At 48.5% G+C, this 19,175-nt stretch overlaps 1 protein-coding gene across 2 annotated transcripts in view; it reads right to left on the reverse strand.

The window, feature by feature from the left end:
- Window positions 1-19,175, reverse strand: part of kn (EBF transcription factor knot) — a 141,011-nt gene that overhangs the window by 91,615 nt on the left and 30,221 nt on the right. For both annotated transcript variants that reach the window (XM_065440632.1, XM_065440631.1), the window contains exons 2-5: window positions 14,456-14,512; window positions 11,483-11,636; window positions 7,640-7,703; window positions 5,899-5,954 (exon numbers count right to left, since the gene is read on the reverse strand). In XM_065440632.1, coding sequence (XP_065296704.1) covers window positions 5,899-5,954; window positions 7,640-7,703; window positions 11,483-11,636; window positions 14,456-14,512 — 331 coding nt within the window. The remainder of the gene's footprint in view (window positions 1-5,898; window positions 5,955-7,639; window positions 7,704-11,482; window positions 11,637-14,455; window positions 14,513-19,175) is intronic.

Genomic DNA, 19,175 nt, shown 5'->3' on the forward strand with positions numbered 1-19,175 from the left:
GCGCCCTTGTTGCCTTCGTCGGGGCGGCCTCGTTGACGAGAGCAAACTGACCGCGGCCATGTACAGCGCACACGTATTTTGGACTGCGTGGGAGTTTCATGCGAATAAATGACCAAAAAACTGCCCCCCGTCCTCTGACTTGTAGTCAGTCAAACAAAAACCGCAACTTTCATGAGCAACTTCATTTAAGGCGCGTTTAAGGCGCGTTTAACGCTTACAGCAGGCCGGAGCCTCCCGCTGATAGCGCCCGCTGAGCCGGCATGGATGGGAAGAACGACGTCCGAGCCGCCCTGCTTGGCCGACATGCTGTGCTGACACGCGACGATCCGCCGCCTTCCTCGAGGCACTTTTTGCCGCCTTCCCGCGCAAGCCTGGCACAGCTTCGCTGGCTGGTGTCACACTGTTCCTGCCGCAGTTGTCTGAACGGTTGCCATTCAGACTAATTATAAGAAATTGTTACATCATCGTCGTTTGGCCCCTTGACGTGTGCCCTAAATCCGCCCGTGTTTTGGCTCGAAGCTCGGCTGCATTCTGCTTTGAGGCGCAGCGGAGTGCGGCAGAACTTCGATCGCCATGTGCATTGCGAGCGGAGAACATGTTGTGCCGGACTGAAAGGGCCTGCACCTGCATTGACGGAAGGCTGAACGTGTCTGCGTGCAATCTAAATTGCGCAGGTACGTAGAAACCCTTGAAACAGTCTGTGTGCTAAATAAGGGATAGAATTCGAGACATAAATAAACGCCAATTATTACGGCAAGAGTGCACAATATATCACGCAGATTCTTAAACGAGGATAATGAATTTTAAAGAAAACGAGGCTGTCACGTACTGCGCCAACAAATATTTCACCAAGCAACATTATGCGCAGACTTCCCATATATTTGAAGCAAAATAACCTAGCTCAACATACTTGCGTTTACATATCACAGAGAAGGAGTGCAAAAGTGGCGCTGCATTGGCCCGTCTCACGTGCACCAGATTCCACAAACTGTGTGGTACAGCATATATGCATCATGTGAGTCAGTGAGTTAGTGAGTCCAAAAACAGACTTAGCACAGCGAAATGACCGTGGTATCATACTCCTCCCGTGTGCCTCGTGTGATGTTCTACGCAACAGAGCGTCAAATTACTACGGCAGCAAATGTGCTTGCTCTATTAATTGCAACATTATTGTGACATCTTCCAGGGGCCCTCAGATGTCGCTGTTCTTTCGGGAAATGCACGCTTGAGAAAGTGACAATATAACACCTTACAAGTGTATGTTACTCTACGGAACGTTCCTATTCGACATTCAGTTTCAACTCATCCACAACAGTTCAAGGTCGATGAACGACAGCAATATAACACAGAGAAGCACTTCCTGCATTAAAAGGGCCCCTCACCAGGCCACAGAGCAAATTTCGGTTATGGCCGATAAGTGGTTACGTGCCCTCTAGGGAGCCTTCTATCACAATAATTTTTTTAAAAGGTTCATTAATAGCCGAGATATAAACATTTAAATGCCGCGAACCCACGATTTCAGGAGGCAAGCGTCACCGCCAACATAGATACGCTCTCCACTTGCCGCCGTCAAGCCTCCGCAAGCCAAATTCTTCCCCTGCGTTCTCTTATACCAGCGCTGGAGTGACGCGTGACGCATACGTCCCAGGCTTCGGCTTCTTTATTTTCTGGCTTTTTTGCTGCATGGTGCACTTCTGCTGACCGTCTCGTGAGCGAGCTGTTGCGTTCGCCGCCTTTCGGGAAGCGCACGATTTTGCGCGCTGTGCACGAGAACACCTGACTAGCGGTATAAGTCAGTGCCACACGAACACTGAGGCAGACGCAGACAGAACATGACCGCGCACTGGAACAAGGTAGAAAGTGACATAGTTCCGTTCTCTACGTGCGCGACTACACAACATGGGAACAAGCAGACGAAACGGAAGCAGGGGCCCTATAACGTAAAACTATTCCAATATATTTCTATTCCAATTTCCTGACGTCAAATTTGCGTAACCACCGACGCAAGCACCGGGTGGTCACCCATAGGGTTGTCTGAACAGACCAATCAAACGCTCTCCTCGTTCATAGGAGGTCCCTTTCGTTTGCTTGAAAAACGAATAACATTGCCTACACTGAGCGGCTTGTTGTATCTAATTGGCTGACAAGAGGCGAGAAGAACGCTCAAGTGGAGAGGGATTCACTAGGGCAGAGCCAGTGCACTGAAAACCGATAACCGGATGAAGAGGGTGGTGCCGGCGTCTGCGATTGGTCGGCTTTCCCTTACTTAGCTTGTGGTGGCTGGTCGAAAATCGCGGCGGCATGCAACGGAAGCTTAACAATGAAGCTAAAATTGACCATCAGCAAAGAAGAGTTGGCAGAATGAGGTAGTAAACGTGTCGAAAGTGCTTAAAAACGTTACACGGTCACGCAAGAAGTTTTATTATACGCAAATACACCCATGCTCTCCGGCAGGTGCAAATAGCCAGCTTCTCAGCGATCGGCGGCAGCTATCTTTTATTCCTTTCCGAACGGGGCAGCCTACGGCTATTCCGAAAAAAATTCAGTTTTGTTCGGCATATTAATGCATCTTTATCGCGTACACGTCACTTTGACGCGGTGAGTTCGTCCGGTTTTGTGACGTCGCGTGACAGGTAGGTGAAGTGGGTGCAGCCCGAAAACTTTTTACCAATAGCCGAGGGCTAATGGCGAAAAGGGGTCGAATCAGAAATAACTGTTTTTCTTTTTTCTGTCAAATCATGCATAATCAGTGTGCACACATCATATCAGATGGGGAGGTATTGCGGTTTTTGTAACGTCACGTGACAGACAGGTGAAATGGGGGGTGGTCGAAAAAAGTTTTTGACCAATCGCGGAGGGCTGATAGCAGAATTGGAATAGAAGAGTTTGGAATAGTTTTACGTTATAGCGCCCCAGGTCTCTCTTACTACGGTATACACGAAGTAAAACAAAAACACGCAGACATACGGCTTGAGCGTTTTATTATTTCTCTAAAGTTTAATTCGTCTATTGAGGCAACAGATTGAACAATTAAGTGATGTTGCATTGCATAAGTCTCTATGTCACGTGTCACCACGAGTGACGTCACGGCATTGCCACGTGCACGCAGGCGCATTTGCGCAATCGACGCCCACTCTCCGGCTCGGAGCGCGGCGCCCGCGAGGGGGAGGGTCGTTCGGTTTGAACTTCCGGCTCTCTTACGCGGCGCGTTGCGGTGCAATACTTTGCAGACACGATCGTTAGTGAGCATTATATGAACAGTTCGAAATGGCCAGACCTGGTGGGGGCCCTTTGAAAATCTTGCAAAGAGCAGCATCTTTAGTTTGTACTAAGCCTTTATGTCAGAGTTCCACTCTTATGTATGTAGCAACAAAACTGGTTTTACATGTATCATGCAAGCGTCAGTCAGTTTCATGCATTTGTTTATGTGTGGCTATGTGTAGTTACTCAGCTGCGAAACTGCGCATGATTTTTGTCTTCCGGTGTTCTATGTTTTCAATGTTCTTTTTTAACTCTACGACAAGGAGTATAAAGACGCCAACATCATCTTCAAGTTCGTACTATAAAAATATTTTAAAAATCAGCCGACTCGAATAATCTCACCGACTGCGTACCCATTTACTGCGACAGTAGTTACTCATGTAGTCACCCAAAGTTTGCGCAACGCAATCCTAATCCTGCGGGATGTCCTCCCGATGCAATCAACGATGACGCCGACGACATTTCGGCGACTTACATCCGGACTTGTAGGAAACAAATTACGTGTAATCAATTACATTTTTACAGTCTTGTAATTGATCGATTAGTTCTTTGCGCGGTAAGGCTCACTGGAATTGAATTACTTTTTACAGCAACCCATTGCATGTAACGAATTACTTTATTGATGAGATAAGCTGTAACAGGCTTACCTCGTGAAATGATTAGAGCTTTCTAATTAGTTGGGAGCAAAAGTAGATCGCCCGCAGTCGGGCAGCAGCACAGAATCCTCCCGATAGCGCGTGTTCAGACAAAAAAAAACAAACAAAAACGCACACACACACAACGGCGGCTCTGTATTCCCTCCTCTTATAGCGCTCTACCAGGTGTTGGCGGACTAATTGAACCGGTGCCGGGTATGTCTCGACAGTGACGGGCCATTTCGAACGTTAGTAAATTGCATACAGACGACTTTTAGAGCCTTTAACTGGCCACATATGACGGGAGCGCTTTCCTTGTGGCCCCGCCACCATGAAGCGCTTCGCTTCGCATAGAAGCGTGCACCGCGGCATTGAATGTAGGCACCATTTTGTGCGCACGGTGTTCTCACATTGCCATACTGCCCTTTCCTTCGGCGCTCACATCGACCGAGTTTGCATCGTCGCTGCTGATGTTTGAACAAGAAAACGAGAGAAGAGGACCGACGAAAATACTGAAAAGCAATTGTTAGCGAATACAAGCAAGTGCACGAAGGGCTGCAGAAGGCACTCCCATAGTGCCAGGTCCACTCGTTCTATCTACTGTATGTGCGCAACGTTAACCAAAGTTGGCAGGAAAATAGCGTACAAGATAAAATGCTTTACTTTTGAGTAATGCCCTACTTTCGCGGCACAGTAATTGTTAAATGTAATCAATTGCATTTTTGAATGAAGTAATTGTAACCAAGTACTTTTTTTTTCTTTAACGTCTACAAGTCTGCGTGACATCCAAGATAGCGAAGAGCTTGCATTGCGAGATGAACGTGAATGCTGGATTTCACCAGCTATGCTGTAGGGTCTGTAAAGTACGCGGTGTCGGCGCATCGTTTCGAAAGAAGCGCCGGCAGCGTCCGAGAGCTGCTCGATATGCACTCTTAGGCAAAGTCACACCTTTTGGGGTGTATTTCTGCCACACAACGATAATCGTCATCTGCCTTGCTTGCGTTTCCTTTCTTGAAAACGCCGCGCCCGATGCTTTCCTGTCGACAATGCTATGTCACGCTGATAACGTGCATGCCGTTCGTTACTGCAAAGTACCGGGCTCACCGCGTTAAAGAAAGGCAATGCGGAGAAGACAGGTGACGATTATCGTTGTGTGGCAAAAGGGTGTGCTTTTGCTTAAGAGTGTATCTGTAGTGGTGCGTGAGCAGCGGAGTGTTCGACGTGTACGGAGAGGGTGAGCGGGTCACGACGACGGCGTATGACAAAAAGGAAGGAGACAGATAATCCCCTTTCAAACATGCTGTCGGACTAAGGTTAATGGCAAACGCTTGCATCAACGGTGGAAAATTGGCGCAATTTTATGAATCCAAGCTTACGTGGAAGTCGTTGAACGCCTCCGCGGGCACGTGTGGCCACAAAGAGTGAAGCTCGTTCCGACTGTCTTGGCATTCGAACGGCCGCTGCGCGTCGCACCACTTATGGGGGAAGTCACGCGCGGCACAATGCGCACGTGGAATGCACCACGCGCAGAGAGCGGTGCATTCCAGTGGGAAATGTTGCCTCTCCTGTCACGCGAAAGCGCCAGAGGATAATTTGGGCCCCGGTGCTGCGGTGTAGTCGGGAACGTGTTGCAAAACGAAAAGAACAGCTGCCAGACGAGGGGCAGTTAAACCACCTACATGCGTGTAATGACCGGGCTCGCTTCGTGTTCGCATTGAGATTAAAATCCTTTTAGAGAAAGGATCGAACTTGTACTGCAGCGCCATGGGACACGGAACGGTGATGCCTTGCCATCACGCCTTTCCGGTCGTCCGGAATGCGAAAAAAAAAAAAGAGCATTACTCGGCAGCTGCACCATTCGCCAACAACGTAGTATGGCCGTCGAAGAACGCGTGCTTCGAGGCCTCTTTCGCGGAGGATCGCGGGGGCGGAAAACGAGCGGTGGAGCCGACCGGCTGCGCGAAGCAGCGCCCTCTGCCGGGCAGCGGTGACGTCCACTCACTTGCTTGGTGACAGAATCGATGAGCCGGACGTAGAGGTCCTGCTCCTGCCGGACACCTGCGCCAGGAACAGACGCGCTCGCTCAGCGCACGCCGCCAGCACACTGCGAAACGCCCGCCGCCGCTCAAATGACGCCCCGTTACGCTGGTCGCGCAGCAGGCGGCCGCACTTCCTCCGCCCGGGCGCGCCTACTGTCCGAGCAACTATGGCATGCTTCTCTGCCGTGATATGCGGTGTATTGCTAGACTTGCGCAAAGCGAAACAAACGCCACTTCAAGGAGCAACAAAATTTGCCCTTAGTTTTTATTCCGCTGCGTTCGCCACCGCGCCGAGAACCGATGCGACTTGTTGAGGCAGCAAGGGACATTAACAGGGTCCCGAATCTATTCGCTGCCTACCAGTCCTAAGTGTTACTGGCTATCGGCAACTCGGCATAATGTGGACCCGCTATTAATTCTTCCCACTTGATCCCTTTCCATTAGGTACCCTTCGGCGCTGCCACCGGCTGAAACTGGCGGTGCGACAGTGGCTGTGGGGAAAAAATACAGAGAGCAGTGCAATAGGGTCAAGTTACAATTATCTCGTACTAGGGTAAGAGGTATAAAAGAATTAGACAACTCTAGGTATTCGTTTTTTTTAACCTACTGCAGTGGCAAGCCCACGGAGCTTTGGATCTTGATAAGCCCGGCTCCGTATTACAATATTCTGAAGTACAGAATTGCAGAATATATTCTGTACAATACGTTAACACTGTATTATTATTATTATTATTATTATTATTATTATTATTATTATTATTATTATTATTATTATTATTATTATTATTATTATTATTATTATTATTGTTGTTGTTGTTTGGTGTTTGAAGACAATAAAGCACACATGCAGAAGTGAGGCAGCCGTAACGCAGCACAAGTAAACCAAATAAGTCACGAAAATGACAGTGCTTTATAACGCGGAATATAGGCACGCTTTAGCAAGCCACAATCCATACGGATCAGTACCCACCCCACGACAGGTTGTCGCAGACTAGAAGTGATACATACCGTATACTGTGTAGACGGGATTATCCATCTCGAAAACTTGTCCAACACATCGAGGTTGTCAAAGAGGCCGCATTAGCAACCGGGCTACAACCGAAGATTTCTGGTATAGCGGGCAAGTTATGGAAGCATTCGGACACAACTTTCAGGAACGGCATTGATTAGAGCCTGCATCCGCGTCCAGAGCAGCACGAATCCCATTCAGAGTTTGGACTCGCCGGCTGATACTAGGCTTAGCATCCGCGGGGCGCTTGTTATGTTTCTCTCGGCTACGACTGTTCTGCCGCCGGCGTTCGGGCGCTCGTAACCAAAGCGAATACCCACGGGCCATTGAAGCCCGCCGGTCGCTAAATAGTTGCATGCAGCGCCGATTCAGCCCGCGCGAACATACAGAGCGGCTTGTCCTTGCGCAACCATCTGCAGCCTTCGTTCGTTGTTTGCATGCATCTCCGTGCGCGAGAAAAAATTCCTTCCCCAAGCCTGGCCTCGTGGGAGTGTCGCGTCCTCCGGCGCGCTGATTGGATCAGCGTTGCTGCAGCGCAGCGAGTGACGTCGCGCGGGGTGCCGACTCGCCGCGCCGTGTTTTACGACGATCGGCGGCCCCATCTGGAGGCGCGCTGCCGGAGCGCCCATTCCGGTAATCCCGCCGGAGACCGGCTCGTAAAAAGGGCGAGGGGAATTAGGTGTTGGCCGACTCACCGTTGGCGTAGAGCAGCTGGAGCCGGTAGTGGATGCCGTTGTTGGTCTTCTGGCCGTCCGATTCCTGCAACACACCGCGCACGCTCAGCCACGGCAGCAGGCCAGCGACAACCCTTCGCGCACGCGTTGCGAGTGTGAATGCGCTCCTCGGTGAACAGCGTTTGGCGACATCTGGACTCGCGACGTTGGCAGCAATATCGCCTGAACAACAGCGCCAACTGCCGCAACCTTGCAGCATTTTCCAAGCAAGTTAAGCGACTGCACTGCGAACGACTTAAAGGCAGTAAAAAGCGACGACAATAAAAGGAAAGAGAGCGAGAGAAAAAGAAGGCGCTTTTGTATGGCAGCAAGACAAAAGTGGGCGCAAGTTATTTCCTGACCCCAATCGGCGTCCTTGATAGTCTCAGAGTGCTGACTAGGGGACTACTCTTCGAGAGCAATAATAAACAAATGGAAAGCAAGACGCGAAGACCAACTCGAGGCAGCTGGCAGAAAGCAAGCAGTGTTCTCGGAGCGCAGAGTTTCACGCACACAGAGAGAGAGCTGTTCAAACAGATTCATTTAACAGCGGCCGGCCAGCCTGGCTATACCGCGGGTGGCTGCTCTTTCAACAGGTTAAGCAAACACGCCAGAGCGTCGGGTATACTGGGCCGATCTCATTCCGCGGCCAGCAGCGCAAAAGGCAGCATCGAGCCGCGTAATTAGGCGCGCGCTCCTCACGGGGCCCTCCTTGCGAGGCCGCGCACTCCGCCCCGAGGTTGCGGTTTTCGTTCTCGCGGGCCCCACTTTTGACTGAAGGAGGAGCGGCCCAATTCCTCCCGCCTCATTAGCGACCTTCCTGTTGCACCGACTTAAACGGCTGCTCGCCAAAAAACCGTCACTGGAGACGGAGCGCGTCGAGTCTGATTGCGCGCACGGATGGCTTGCGGGCGCCCACGTTTGCACAGCATGGCTCCGTCTACGTGTGCAGCCGGTAAAGGGAGCGGCCCACTTGTTCAACTGTTATTAAAGGATGATACAAGCCTCGTCAATCTTTGCCCTTTGCCATAATAAAGTGCCTTGAGTTATGCTCAGCAAAAGCTCTCGCTGATAGCTGCATACAGTATACATTCGCTGGCGGACTGGCCGGGCCGACCACATGCAACGAAAGTGGCGACGAACCAGCGCTCTCCGCTGACTCCCGACCTGCACTTGCTCGCCGCAATGCATGATTCAAATTAAGCGGCATGTTCACGCTCCTGTGACTGCACTCCCTTGACCCTCTGTTGCGTCCTCGACTGGTCTACCCCAATGCGGCTCAAGCTTACTACGTTGCTTGTGGCGTCGCTTTTACAAACACCTGCAGTTTCCGTAAAGGCGTGGTGGGCTGGTGCCTCGTGCAACTCTTGTGGTATAGCGGCGATAGTGCACATCCCGATCTGCTGCCATTTTTTGATGACGAGGAGCTTTGCGTGCTGCTTTGAGCCGACGGGACGACGGCGTTATGCAGCCGCGAACCGGTATTAGGTCGAATCTTCGCCAGTCGTTTCGGCCAATGCCCTCGCTGTAACCGCGCATATACAAACCACCGCGCCAGTAAACAAGAGGCTGCGACCAATAAGGCGTAGATCGATGCGAAGCTCGCACGTGAGGTCAACATTTGCTGAGCACTTGTTTTCGTGCAATGTAAGTGCTCAGCAGTAAATACGCAAGCTTCGTCATCATTAAGTTTACGGCAGCTCATACGATTACCGAGTGCCTCGACGAATGTACTCGCACGTTGACGCAAAATTTGTTTTATTGCTTTAAGGCCAGAATACATGGAGCGAACTTTCACGACGAAGTTCGGACGGCAGAAAATCTGCCGCTCCGCGACGCCGTATGTTCGTCGGGCTGCGCCACATGGAGCGAAGACACGGCGGCCGCCGCCGGTGAGTCGCTGCATTGTTATCGGTGTGGCTAGGCAGTTTGATTCGCGCTAAGCCACTACTTCAAATATAACGAGGCAAATGCGCTGTAGTGAAACCCATGACAGAAAAGAAAGAATTTTAACGACAACTATTATCGCTTTTGAATTGCGGAACACTATAAAAACGCGTAATTGTTTTAAAGAAATGATTTCTAGTGTTTTTTATGTGTTTGAGAGATTCATGTGCCGATGTAGTTCAAAGAAAGCGACGATGCTATGCGTTGTGGCACACTTGGCGGGTAAACAACTTTCGGCACCCCCAACTCCGCGGCTCTGTTCTGTGGCTCAACGCGCGCGCGGCCGAAGCAAGCAGACCGGAAAGTAGCGCACGGGAGCTTGTCTAACCATGGCTGTTATTAACTCATTAACCGCTTCGGATGCCATGAGTACGAAAAGCAGGAGACCGGCGTGAACGATAGAGCGGGATCGGGATACACGGACAAGCGGGGAAGCCTAGCCGGAAGTCGGGGCGGATAGTGATACCTGATTGGCTCGCTTTGGGGCGCCGCTCGTTTGCCGCTTCCGGTATCGTCGCCGCCCGACGAACTTTTCTGTGCCAGCTGGATCGGCGGCGAACGACGTTTTCTTCGCCGCCGCGCGTCGCGCGTACGCCGCCGGGCGTCGAACGCCGACTATTCGTCGCATATTCGCTCCATGTATTCTGGCCTTTACGCGTATTGCGTGGGCTCAGAAATGATCGAGTAAAGTATGCCAGTTGACCTGCGTGTGCAAGAGTGCGACGCCTGTTAGCAGCAGCTACTTCGTCGAGGATTAAAGCGATTCTATTTAGTCAACAAATGTCGTCTCTTGTCTGCTTTTAATGACTTCAAGGCCATTGCTGTTGGCGTCGCCATTCCAGAGAAGAATAATCTTCACTTTCTGCATGTGAAGTCGAAGACAGCCGCAAGGACACCAGAATTAGCACGACACCCTGCTCAGCAAGAATATTCGAAAGTCAGTCAAAGAACGCATTTTATTACCATCACTGACTGCTCGTGTGCGCATGTGAAATACTTGGAGAGGCTGCCTCTTTTGTGCAGACAAGGCAGAAAAGAACGAGAAAAAGTAACCTGCTGCGGGCCAACCTCGCCACGGGGAGACCGCGCTCGGAGCGCTGCCACTTTGGGAAAGGGCTCCGACAGGTGCATGCGTTCTTCGGACGGGAAGCTGTTCCAGTGAGTTTCTTTATTTCAGGTTCTTTGCCAAATAAACTGTTGTTGCTTTGTAAATGCTGCAAGCTATAGGTATAGTATGATAACGCTAAAGACTAAAGCATTTTTAAATAATACATTTATTTGCCTCTGCTGAAATCCATATTTCTAGCAGAGGTAGAGCCTTTTGACGTATGTTTTCTCAAGTAATTGCGCTTCTTCATCTTTACAGGCTATTAACATTTTAACCGTGGAGAACATTGTTAATTACAACACTTGTTTAAGGCAAGTAAAGAATGATCTTCCCGAGTAATTTATTGTGTAAGCCTCTCTTCAAATCCAATAGAGCACGATGTACAACTGTGGTAAGCAAACTAAGTTTTGCGTGCGACTTCATCATTCGAGAACACTTTTTGGCAGGCAAAATCACAAAATGTTCGCTCACTTGTTTCACGTATTCAACTCGTATACGTGCGCGCCGCTTTATATCGTCTGTAATAATTTTAGCGTAAAATTATAGTTCACCTTTCTTGCTCTATTGCAGTACCTGCACGATCTGCATATTCTGAATTGCCTAACCACCGCTTCACCATTGCGCGCATCTTTAATGCATTACGGACGGGCCATTTCAATGCAATCAATGGCCCTTTCTGCCAATCTGACACGCGTACAGCTTTAAGCAAACTTGAAGCTTTCATCAAGAATGGGCTCACGGCGAAAGCTAGCGTATACATTCGCACCCACCTGGCCCTTCTCGACGAATCCGACGAAAGCGGTCCGCTCGACCTCCACCGGCTGGCCGGCCTTGTCGTACAGCGCGACCACGAAGTGGAAGAAGTTGCTCTTGCGCAGGTTGGACGGCGGCTGCTTCTCGAAGTGCGCGCGGCCCAGGCCCACACTGCGCACGCGCGCCTGTCAGCCGCCGCAGCGGAGGCGGCCAAAGGCGAGCCAACATACGGGCGCCACACATGACACAAAAATATGCGAAGACGAGCACACGCGTTCGTTTGCCTGCCCTTATCGCATCCCTCTCGTGCGATACGCAAACAACAAGCTGTACCGCAATGCCACGATGCCAGACCGTGCGATGGAGCCCAACGCATCCGACATGCACAGAAAGAATGTTTCCTATGTTGCGCTGCCTTTTCATAAGATGCACAAAGTACAGTCGCCCAAATCTTTAACTGGTGTGCGGGAGCGGCGACTTTTCCGGGCGTCAGCGCCGTATGACGCGGCGAGGCTGGAAACAGCCTAGTAGACGATGGGCCCAGCTGAGCGCGCTTTGTCCGCATGCGCTTAGCGTCAGACTGTTTCCAGCCTCGCCCCGTCAAACGGCGCTGACGCACGGAAAAGTCGCCGCTCCCGCACACCAGTTAAAGATTTGGGCGACTGTACGTCCTACCCTAAAATGTTCCGTATGAACAGACGCCGGTCAAACATGATCGTTCGCATATTATTAGCAAAGAACGCCGGCCAATGATAAAATGCTCTTAGGAAAGACACCTTTTGTGCATTCGGCCCGCCATAGTAACGAGATGCACGGAACGCTGGATTAAATAGTACGTCATTTACAACAGCAACGGTTCGCAACGAAAGCTACTCTTTCCAGCCATCGGCCTGCGCTTATGCGCTTTGAGAACCAATCGACGCGCCATGCGCTGCCTGGCGTCAGCATGACAAACAGTGGGGCCGCAATAACGTAAGCATCATTTAATTTGCGTACCGGAGGCTCGCATTTTTGTCAGAATCGGCCGATCGATGATAGGAATGTTGAAAAATCAAGCGGAAAGAATTAACATTATGCATTATACCGGCATAGCATTAAACAGCCGCGAAAACAGCGTAAATACCGTGGCACCCATTCGGCCACGAATTCAGGATGTGAAAGCTAAAGCTTCTTCTAAAGTGTGCAGCACATTTTTGTAAACGAAAAATATGCCTCCAGGTCCTCCAGAAGCGGACCTAACGCAATGGTATACCAGCTCTGACAACATTAATATTGACTCATTTTATGAAGAATTACGGGCCTATGTGGTGCACTTGTACACAAAGTTGCATATCGATGAACATTGCCTATATAGGCTAACGATATATATATCATAATAAGCCAGCAAACACTGACGCCAGGGCCGCAAAAGGCAAATTATCTGCAGTTCTTAATTGACTTAAAGATATGATAAATGAATGGATATAAAGTAGATTGGAAATCCGCCCCGCAGTATATCAATTGGTAAGAGCGCCGCACGCGTAATGCGAAGACATGTGTTCGCATCCCATCTGCGGCCACTTGTTTTTTCATCCACTTTCATTGCAATGTATTTATCACGTTCTTCATTCGATTAAGAAATGCAGATAACTTCCCCTTTGTTCTCCTGGTGTCATTGTTTGCTGGCTTACCATGATATGAATAATAAAAATCGGGTTCCAGCGCGAAGCCCTGGACATCTTGTTTACATATACTGAGTCAATTGGTTTGCTCTCTAAACCATGACTCACGCGCGCCGTCTCATCAAGACTATGATTTTATTTTGCATTTACCGTCTACCTTCGTCGCATCAGACACTTACTCTACTGCTGATAACATCACACAGCATGCATTTTTCTTTTTTCGTTATTCTTCTGCCAGCCCTCTTCTAGGGCCTTTCTTCTCCTTTGTTTCATTCCCTATAGAGTGGCGTGTAGGCGAAAATACGCTGGCTAAACACTGCATTTTTCATAAAGTGTTTTCTCCCTCTTTCTCTCGGGCCCCTCGATTTCTTTTCTTCTCGCTTATAATATATATAAATATTATCTATTTTTGTGTTTCCATAAAAAAGGAGGCTACGATGAATGTAATATATATATATATATATATATATATATAATCGCGTCGTTAGGTTGGGCACCCTGTCAGTTGGCGCGAGATGCCAATCGTGCTTCCTTTTTTTCGCTGCTCGGAGGTGAATTTGAGGGCTAGACTTTTGAGGAAGGCGTCCTTGGATGTGTAGGTGAGATTTGCACGACACACACATATATATATATATATATATATATATATATATATATATATATATATATATATATATATATATATATATATATATATATATATATATATATATATATATATATATATATATATAGAGAGAGAGAGAGAGAGAGAGAGAGAGAGAGAGAGAGAGAGACAGAGAGAGAGAGAGAGATGTGCCGTGTGAAGGCCTCTCCCAATATCCCAATAATCTCGAATTTCTTACAGCCAATGGCTCCCATTCCGTTTTTCTCACACATGACCCGCTGCTATCTGTTCTGCACAGTACATGACTCACAAAACACCAGAGGTTCCTGTTCAGCTCAGCTCACTTACGTTTCACTCATAACCTCCGTAGCATAACGAGCTCTCTATGACTACTTATTTCTTGATTAATGCATGTGAAACATTTACTAACACTTTCCGTCGCCAATCACGCATCACTGAAGACAATAATACATCGTTAGCGATGTCTCCTTCTCAGCAAGAACTGCGTATAACTGTCCAGAAGTTGCCTTCGGTGGGCACAAAGACATCTATCAAACCAAGCATTTTTGTACTATGCTGTTCTCAAGGTGTAGTAGTTGATAGCGCAGTGCTCGTTTTCTCGGGAAATCCCCGGCCGAGTTAGTCTGACCTGTGGCGACGCCTTGAGCATCCTCGGAGAATGCGCTTCCCGAAAAAACTGCGGCTTTCGCCTTTGCACTTACCTGAAAAGCATCCTTTGGCTAGGCACCAGGTATTCCGAGCAAACGGCCTCCATATTTCTGGAAGAGAAAATAAACACGACCTTTCACGTTTCATGTGCCCCCTTTAGCTGGCATTTCAGCAAATAGATCTCGTTATCCATTCTTTAAATTATTTGGACACTTGCATGGTCCTCTATAGACTACTATTTTTAACCGAGTCTGAGAGTGCTTAAAGGCCTCTTGAGCATTCCCTTCATGGTTCAGAGCACTTGCTAGCCAGCATGCTCGTTTACGCTGACCAGCAGCTTAAATACCTTGTATCCCAGCGAATGTTAGCCAAGCTGTTGAAAAAAAAAAAGATAAACAATTAACGGTGCAAGATATGGTTATAAGGTTCAGAGGTGAGAGGTCGGATGACTGAACACTGTAGGTGTTAAAATTGCATCTTGCACAGTGTTTTATTAACCTTTCTTTTTTCTCAACAGCTTATCTAACGTTAGCTGGGGCAGCCTATGTATATGCGAGACACTGTGCCTTCTTAGGAAATACTGGAGCCGAATTCCCAAAGCTTTCGCCCTTTGCCCGTGGCGCGCCATCTGCGCTGATGTGACCAACGTAAGGATGAACTGGAGTTTGCTCTCCCGAACAATTGCAGCGTAAGAGCTCTTTTTTGCAAACGGGTCCGTTCTTCCTGCTATACTGTAGCTCGTATTCGCGTTACGGTAAAATTGTTAGTGAGAGCGAATTCCAGTTCATCCTTACGCTGGTCACATTATCAGCGCAGATGGCGGGCCACGGGCAAAGGGCAAAAGCTTTGGGAATTCGGTCCCTTATTGTTTAGAGGAATCTGCGAGAGAACTTGGGAAAGCAAAGCACCGGATGAATTCAAACCAAGCTAGCGACATACATATATGTTGCAGCACACAATCACACCTTATTGTTACGTAGTTCGCTAGCTGCAGCAAAATGTAAGCAGCTTAACTTAAATATACGTAATAGGTGTAAGTAGAAAGGCGACAGGATACCGAATTTTGCAATATGCGCATGACAAAGTCAGACAAGACAGACGCGCTCTCGCAATGTCCACAAAACGACGGAAAACGCTCCCTGTTTAAGCAGTTCTATAGTCCCGGAACATAAAGGTGTACATACCAAAACTCGTCAGGAGAAGTTACGTAATTCTCATGGTTTTTGCGCGTGCGTAAAGGCACCTGAACAGGCGTTTAAAACAAAGACTGCGCAGCGCCACTTTCCAACCTCGCGCTGCCAGGACTCCTCGCGTCGCCACCATGGGCCAAGTAAAAAGCGCGCGCATATATTAGGTATGCGCAGAAGATGCAAAAAGGTTGCACACTGAATGCGCGCGCTGCGCCCCGACGTGCGTTATGCGTGCCGCCGTGCGGTTCATCCGCTTAATGGACGCGTGGCGGTTAAACAGCGCTTCAGAACTGATGGAAACACTGCGGCGCCGGCCGAGCTGCGCTAAATTATGCGGCCAAATACGCCAGATCGTTAAGCGAGACCCACACACGGTGTGCGAGGAGGTGCCTGCCTATACGTGCAATCTGTCTCGGTCGACAGCTTGAACGCCGCGCGTAAAAGCGGCCGCATGAGGGTGAAAGCTGCACTGCAAGTACTGTAGGCGTAATGACACCGTCCAATTTATGTGTTGCAAACTGTGTGCAGCGTTTTTCACTCGAGAACCAAGACAGCACACCTTACTCTTTTGCGCTTGGGAAACTAAATTCAAGCATTGTAGTAGACAATTTAGGGAATAGTGCAAGTATGTTCCTACGCCGCGAGTCATTACAACAGAGCAAATAACTAAAGGACAACGTGCGTTGCGACAAATTTAGTGTTAACACGAAGGGCGAAAGAACTCATGAAACGGAAATCTCTAGACATGAAGTGGTCGTATTCAGGAAGCAGTTTATGCCCTGCTTTTTCGTAGTTAATTTCGGGGCAGCAACGGGAGATGTATTTCAGAGTTGTTGTTTCTTTCTTTCTTTTCGTAAAAAAACGGAGTTTTTTGGTGCTTTCATTTATACGGCACAATAAAATTCAAAATTTCTCTGCCTTCCTTCTTTCTTTTTTTTTGTGTGTCATTCAGCTATAACTTTGCTCAGAGTATAAGAATAACATATTTCGAAGAAGAAAGAATAGTTACAGCTGCAAGGACGTTTCTTGGTTAAAATCAAGATTTACAATAAAAGAAGGATTTATCGCCATTACAGTTTGCTGTAATATGTGAATGCATATGTCTACCAATGTTACAATTTGTCATTAGTGAGCGCCCTTTTCGATTTACGCAACGAAGCATCGAGAATGACCTTTCAGCGGTCTCACTAAATACACCACCCAGTGTGAGAGGACGGGCCAACCTCCGAGGCATCCTTCGGACATCAGCGATGTCTTGAACAGCGTACGCCAGGTGACCTTGCCAGCAAGGTAGTGTCATGCTTCAGTGGAAAAATTGCAAAAAATAACTACTTGTCCAATGCTACTGGCAGCTGAACCTTCATGTTTGGGTTGCACAATCTCAGCGTGGTACCAGAATTACACGTTGGTAAAGTCCAAGGAAAACACGGAGAAGCCGCGAGATGGAAATTCAAGACGATGAGCAAAACGAGAACAAGGTAAAAGCGGATGTCGACAAGTGGACGTGTCTTTTTCAAGGCGACATATGCTTTCCTCGGCACAGTATGCATTGTGTCCCACGTGACTTTAGCCAAACTTCAAAGACATGCGAATGCCATGTAGCTGAACAGAACGAAGGTAATGTTGTTCGTCCTCGATTCCACCTAGTTACATAATTAGACTTAATTATTTAATCGGCTTCTCAAACATTATAACTATATGACATGTGTCAACGAGAAAATTCTAGAGCGACATGAAAAACTCCCGATACAGCTTTGTGTTGCTGAGTACGAGCTGCTGACACATGTCATATAGTTATAATGTTTGAGAAGTCGAATAATTAATTAAGACTAATTATCTAATCAGGCGGAATGAAAAAACCATAATCTCAGTATCTCCTAGCGACGGCAAACAACGTTACCTTCGTTCTGTCCAGCTACGCGGCATCTGCATATTTTAAATGTTTGGCTAAAGTTACGTGGGACAACACCCTGTATAATAGGTAGGGTTCTTCTGAAGGGGAGAGGGGGATAGGGGCGCAGGGGAGGCAACAACCACTCTCGTTTTGCTCAACGCTGGTGAGACCCGCCGTGGTTGCTCAGTGGCTATGGTGTTGGGCTGCTGAGCACGAGGTCGCGGGATCGAATCCCGGCCACGGCGGCCGCATTTCGATGGGGGCGAAATGCGAAAACACCCGTGTACTTAGATTTAGGTGCACGTTAATGAGCCCCAGGTGGTCGAAGTTTCCAGAGTCCTCCACTACTACGGCGTGCCTCATAATCAGAAAGTGGTTTTTGCACGTAAAACCCCATAATTAAAAAAAAAAAAACGCTGGTGACGTGCAAGTCGTGAGGCATGTTTCGCTGCATGGCACGGCTCCACTTCACAGCAGCGTAGAAGCACTCTTGTATCCGGCGCTTCTGCCCGTGTATACAACACGTGTAGGGTATGTCCGTTATCCTAGATGCGTCATTCCGTCGACTTAGAGGTGCATGCCAAGTAGACGGCACAAGAGCTTCTGTAGCCGGTGGGGAGCAGATCGTTGCAATTCCCCACGAGAAACCTGTTTGATAAGCTCGTTCTGCGAACAGTCTGTACTTCCGACAAACACCCTCTACTTTTTTCCCACGAATGTATAGCCACGGCACGGTCACGTGAACACAACTGAGGGCCGCGAAATTCCGAGTTTCGCGTATCAATCCGGATCGCCAATTTGTTTACCGGCGAGTGCGTCTTAAATTTTATCGGATTCAATCGAAAACGCAGAACCCTAACTATACACAGCAGGTCGTAGGAACGGGAGCCGCCGAATCGCGATATAATGTCAAGGTTTGAGACCGGGTGAGTAACATCCCAAATGATCCCTACAATTCACCCACGGCCCTCAGTCCCCAGCAGCTGCGGAGCACGTGACCAAGAGCACCTGGTCAGACCTGTAACGCAGCAGAGGGTGCTAAGAATTTATGGGTCTGGACAGGCCGCCAATGGAAACTGATCCTTGCAACGTTTAACACTCGAACCCTCTCGAGTGAGGCTAGCTTAGCAGGTCTCTTTGAGGGACTATCAGGCATTGTTTGGGATATCATCGGCCTTAGTGAGATTAGAAGAAATGGTGAGGCTTATACATTGCTGAATAACGTACATGTCCTCTGCTATAGAGGTCTTCAGGATAAGAAGCAATAAGGGGTAGGATTCATGATCCATAAGGAGATAGCGGGCAACATTGACGAATTCTACAGAATTAATGAGAGGGTAGCTGTAGTCGTAATCGAACCTAATAAGAGGTATAGAATAAAGGTATTAAAAGCCTACGCTCCAACATGCAGTCACGATTGTGATGAAGTAGATCAGTTTTATGAAGATGTTGACTTAGCGATGAGAAAAGTGCAAACTCAGTATACTGTAGTAATGGGCGACTTCAATGCAAAAGTGGGGAGAAAGCAGGCTGGTGAACAACCAATTGGCAAGTACGGCGTCGATTCTAGCTAGGAATGCTAGAGGAGAGATGCTGGTAGAATTCGCAGAAAGGAATAAGCTTCGAACAATGTAAACCTTTTTCAGGAAGCGTAGCAACAGGAAGTGGACCTGGAAGAGCCCTAATGGT

The sequence above is a fragment of the Dermacentor albipictus genome, chromosome 1 (assembly GCF_038994185.2).
Source record: "Dermacentor albipictus isolate Rhodes 1998 colony chromosome 1, USDA_Dalb.pri_finalv2, whole genome shotgun sequence".
In the NCBI taxonomy this organism is placed as follows: Eukaryota; Metazoa; Arthropoda; class Arachnida; order Ixodida; family Ixodidae; genus Dermacentor; species Dermacentor albipictus.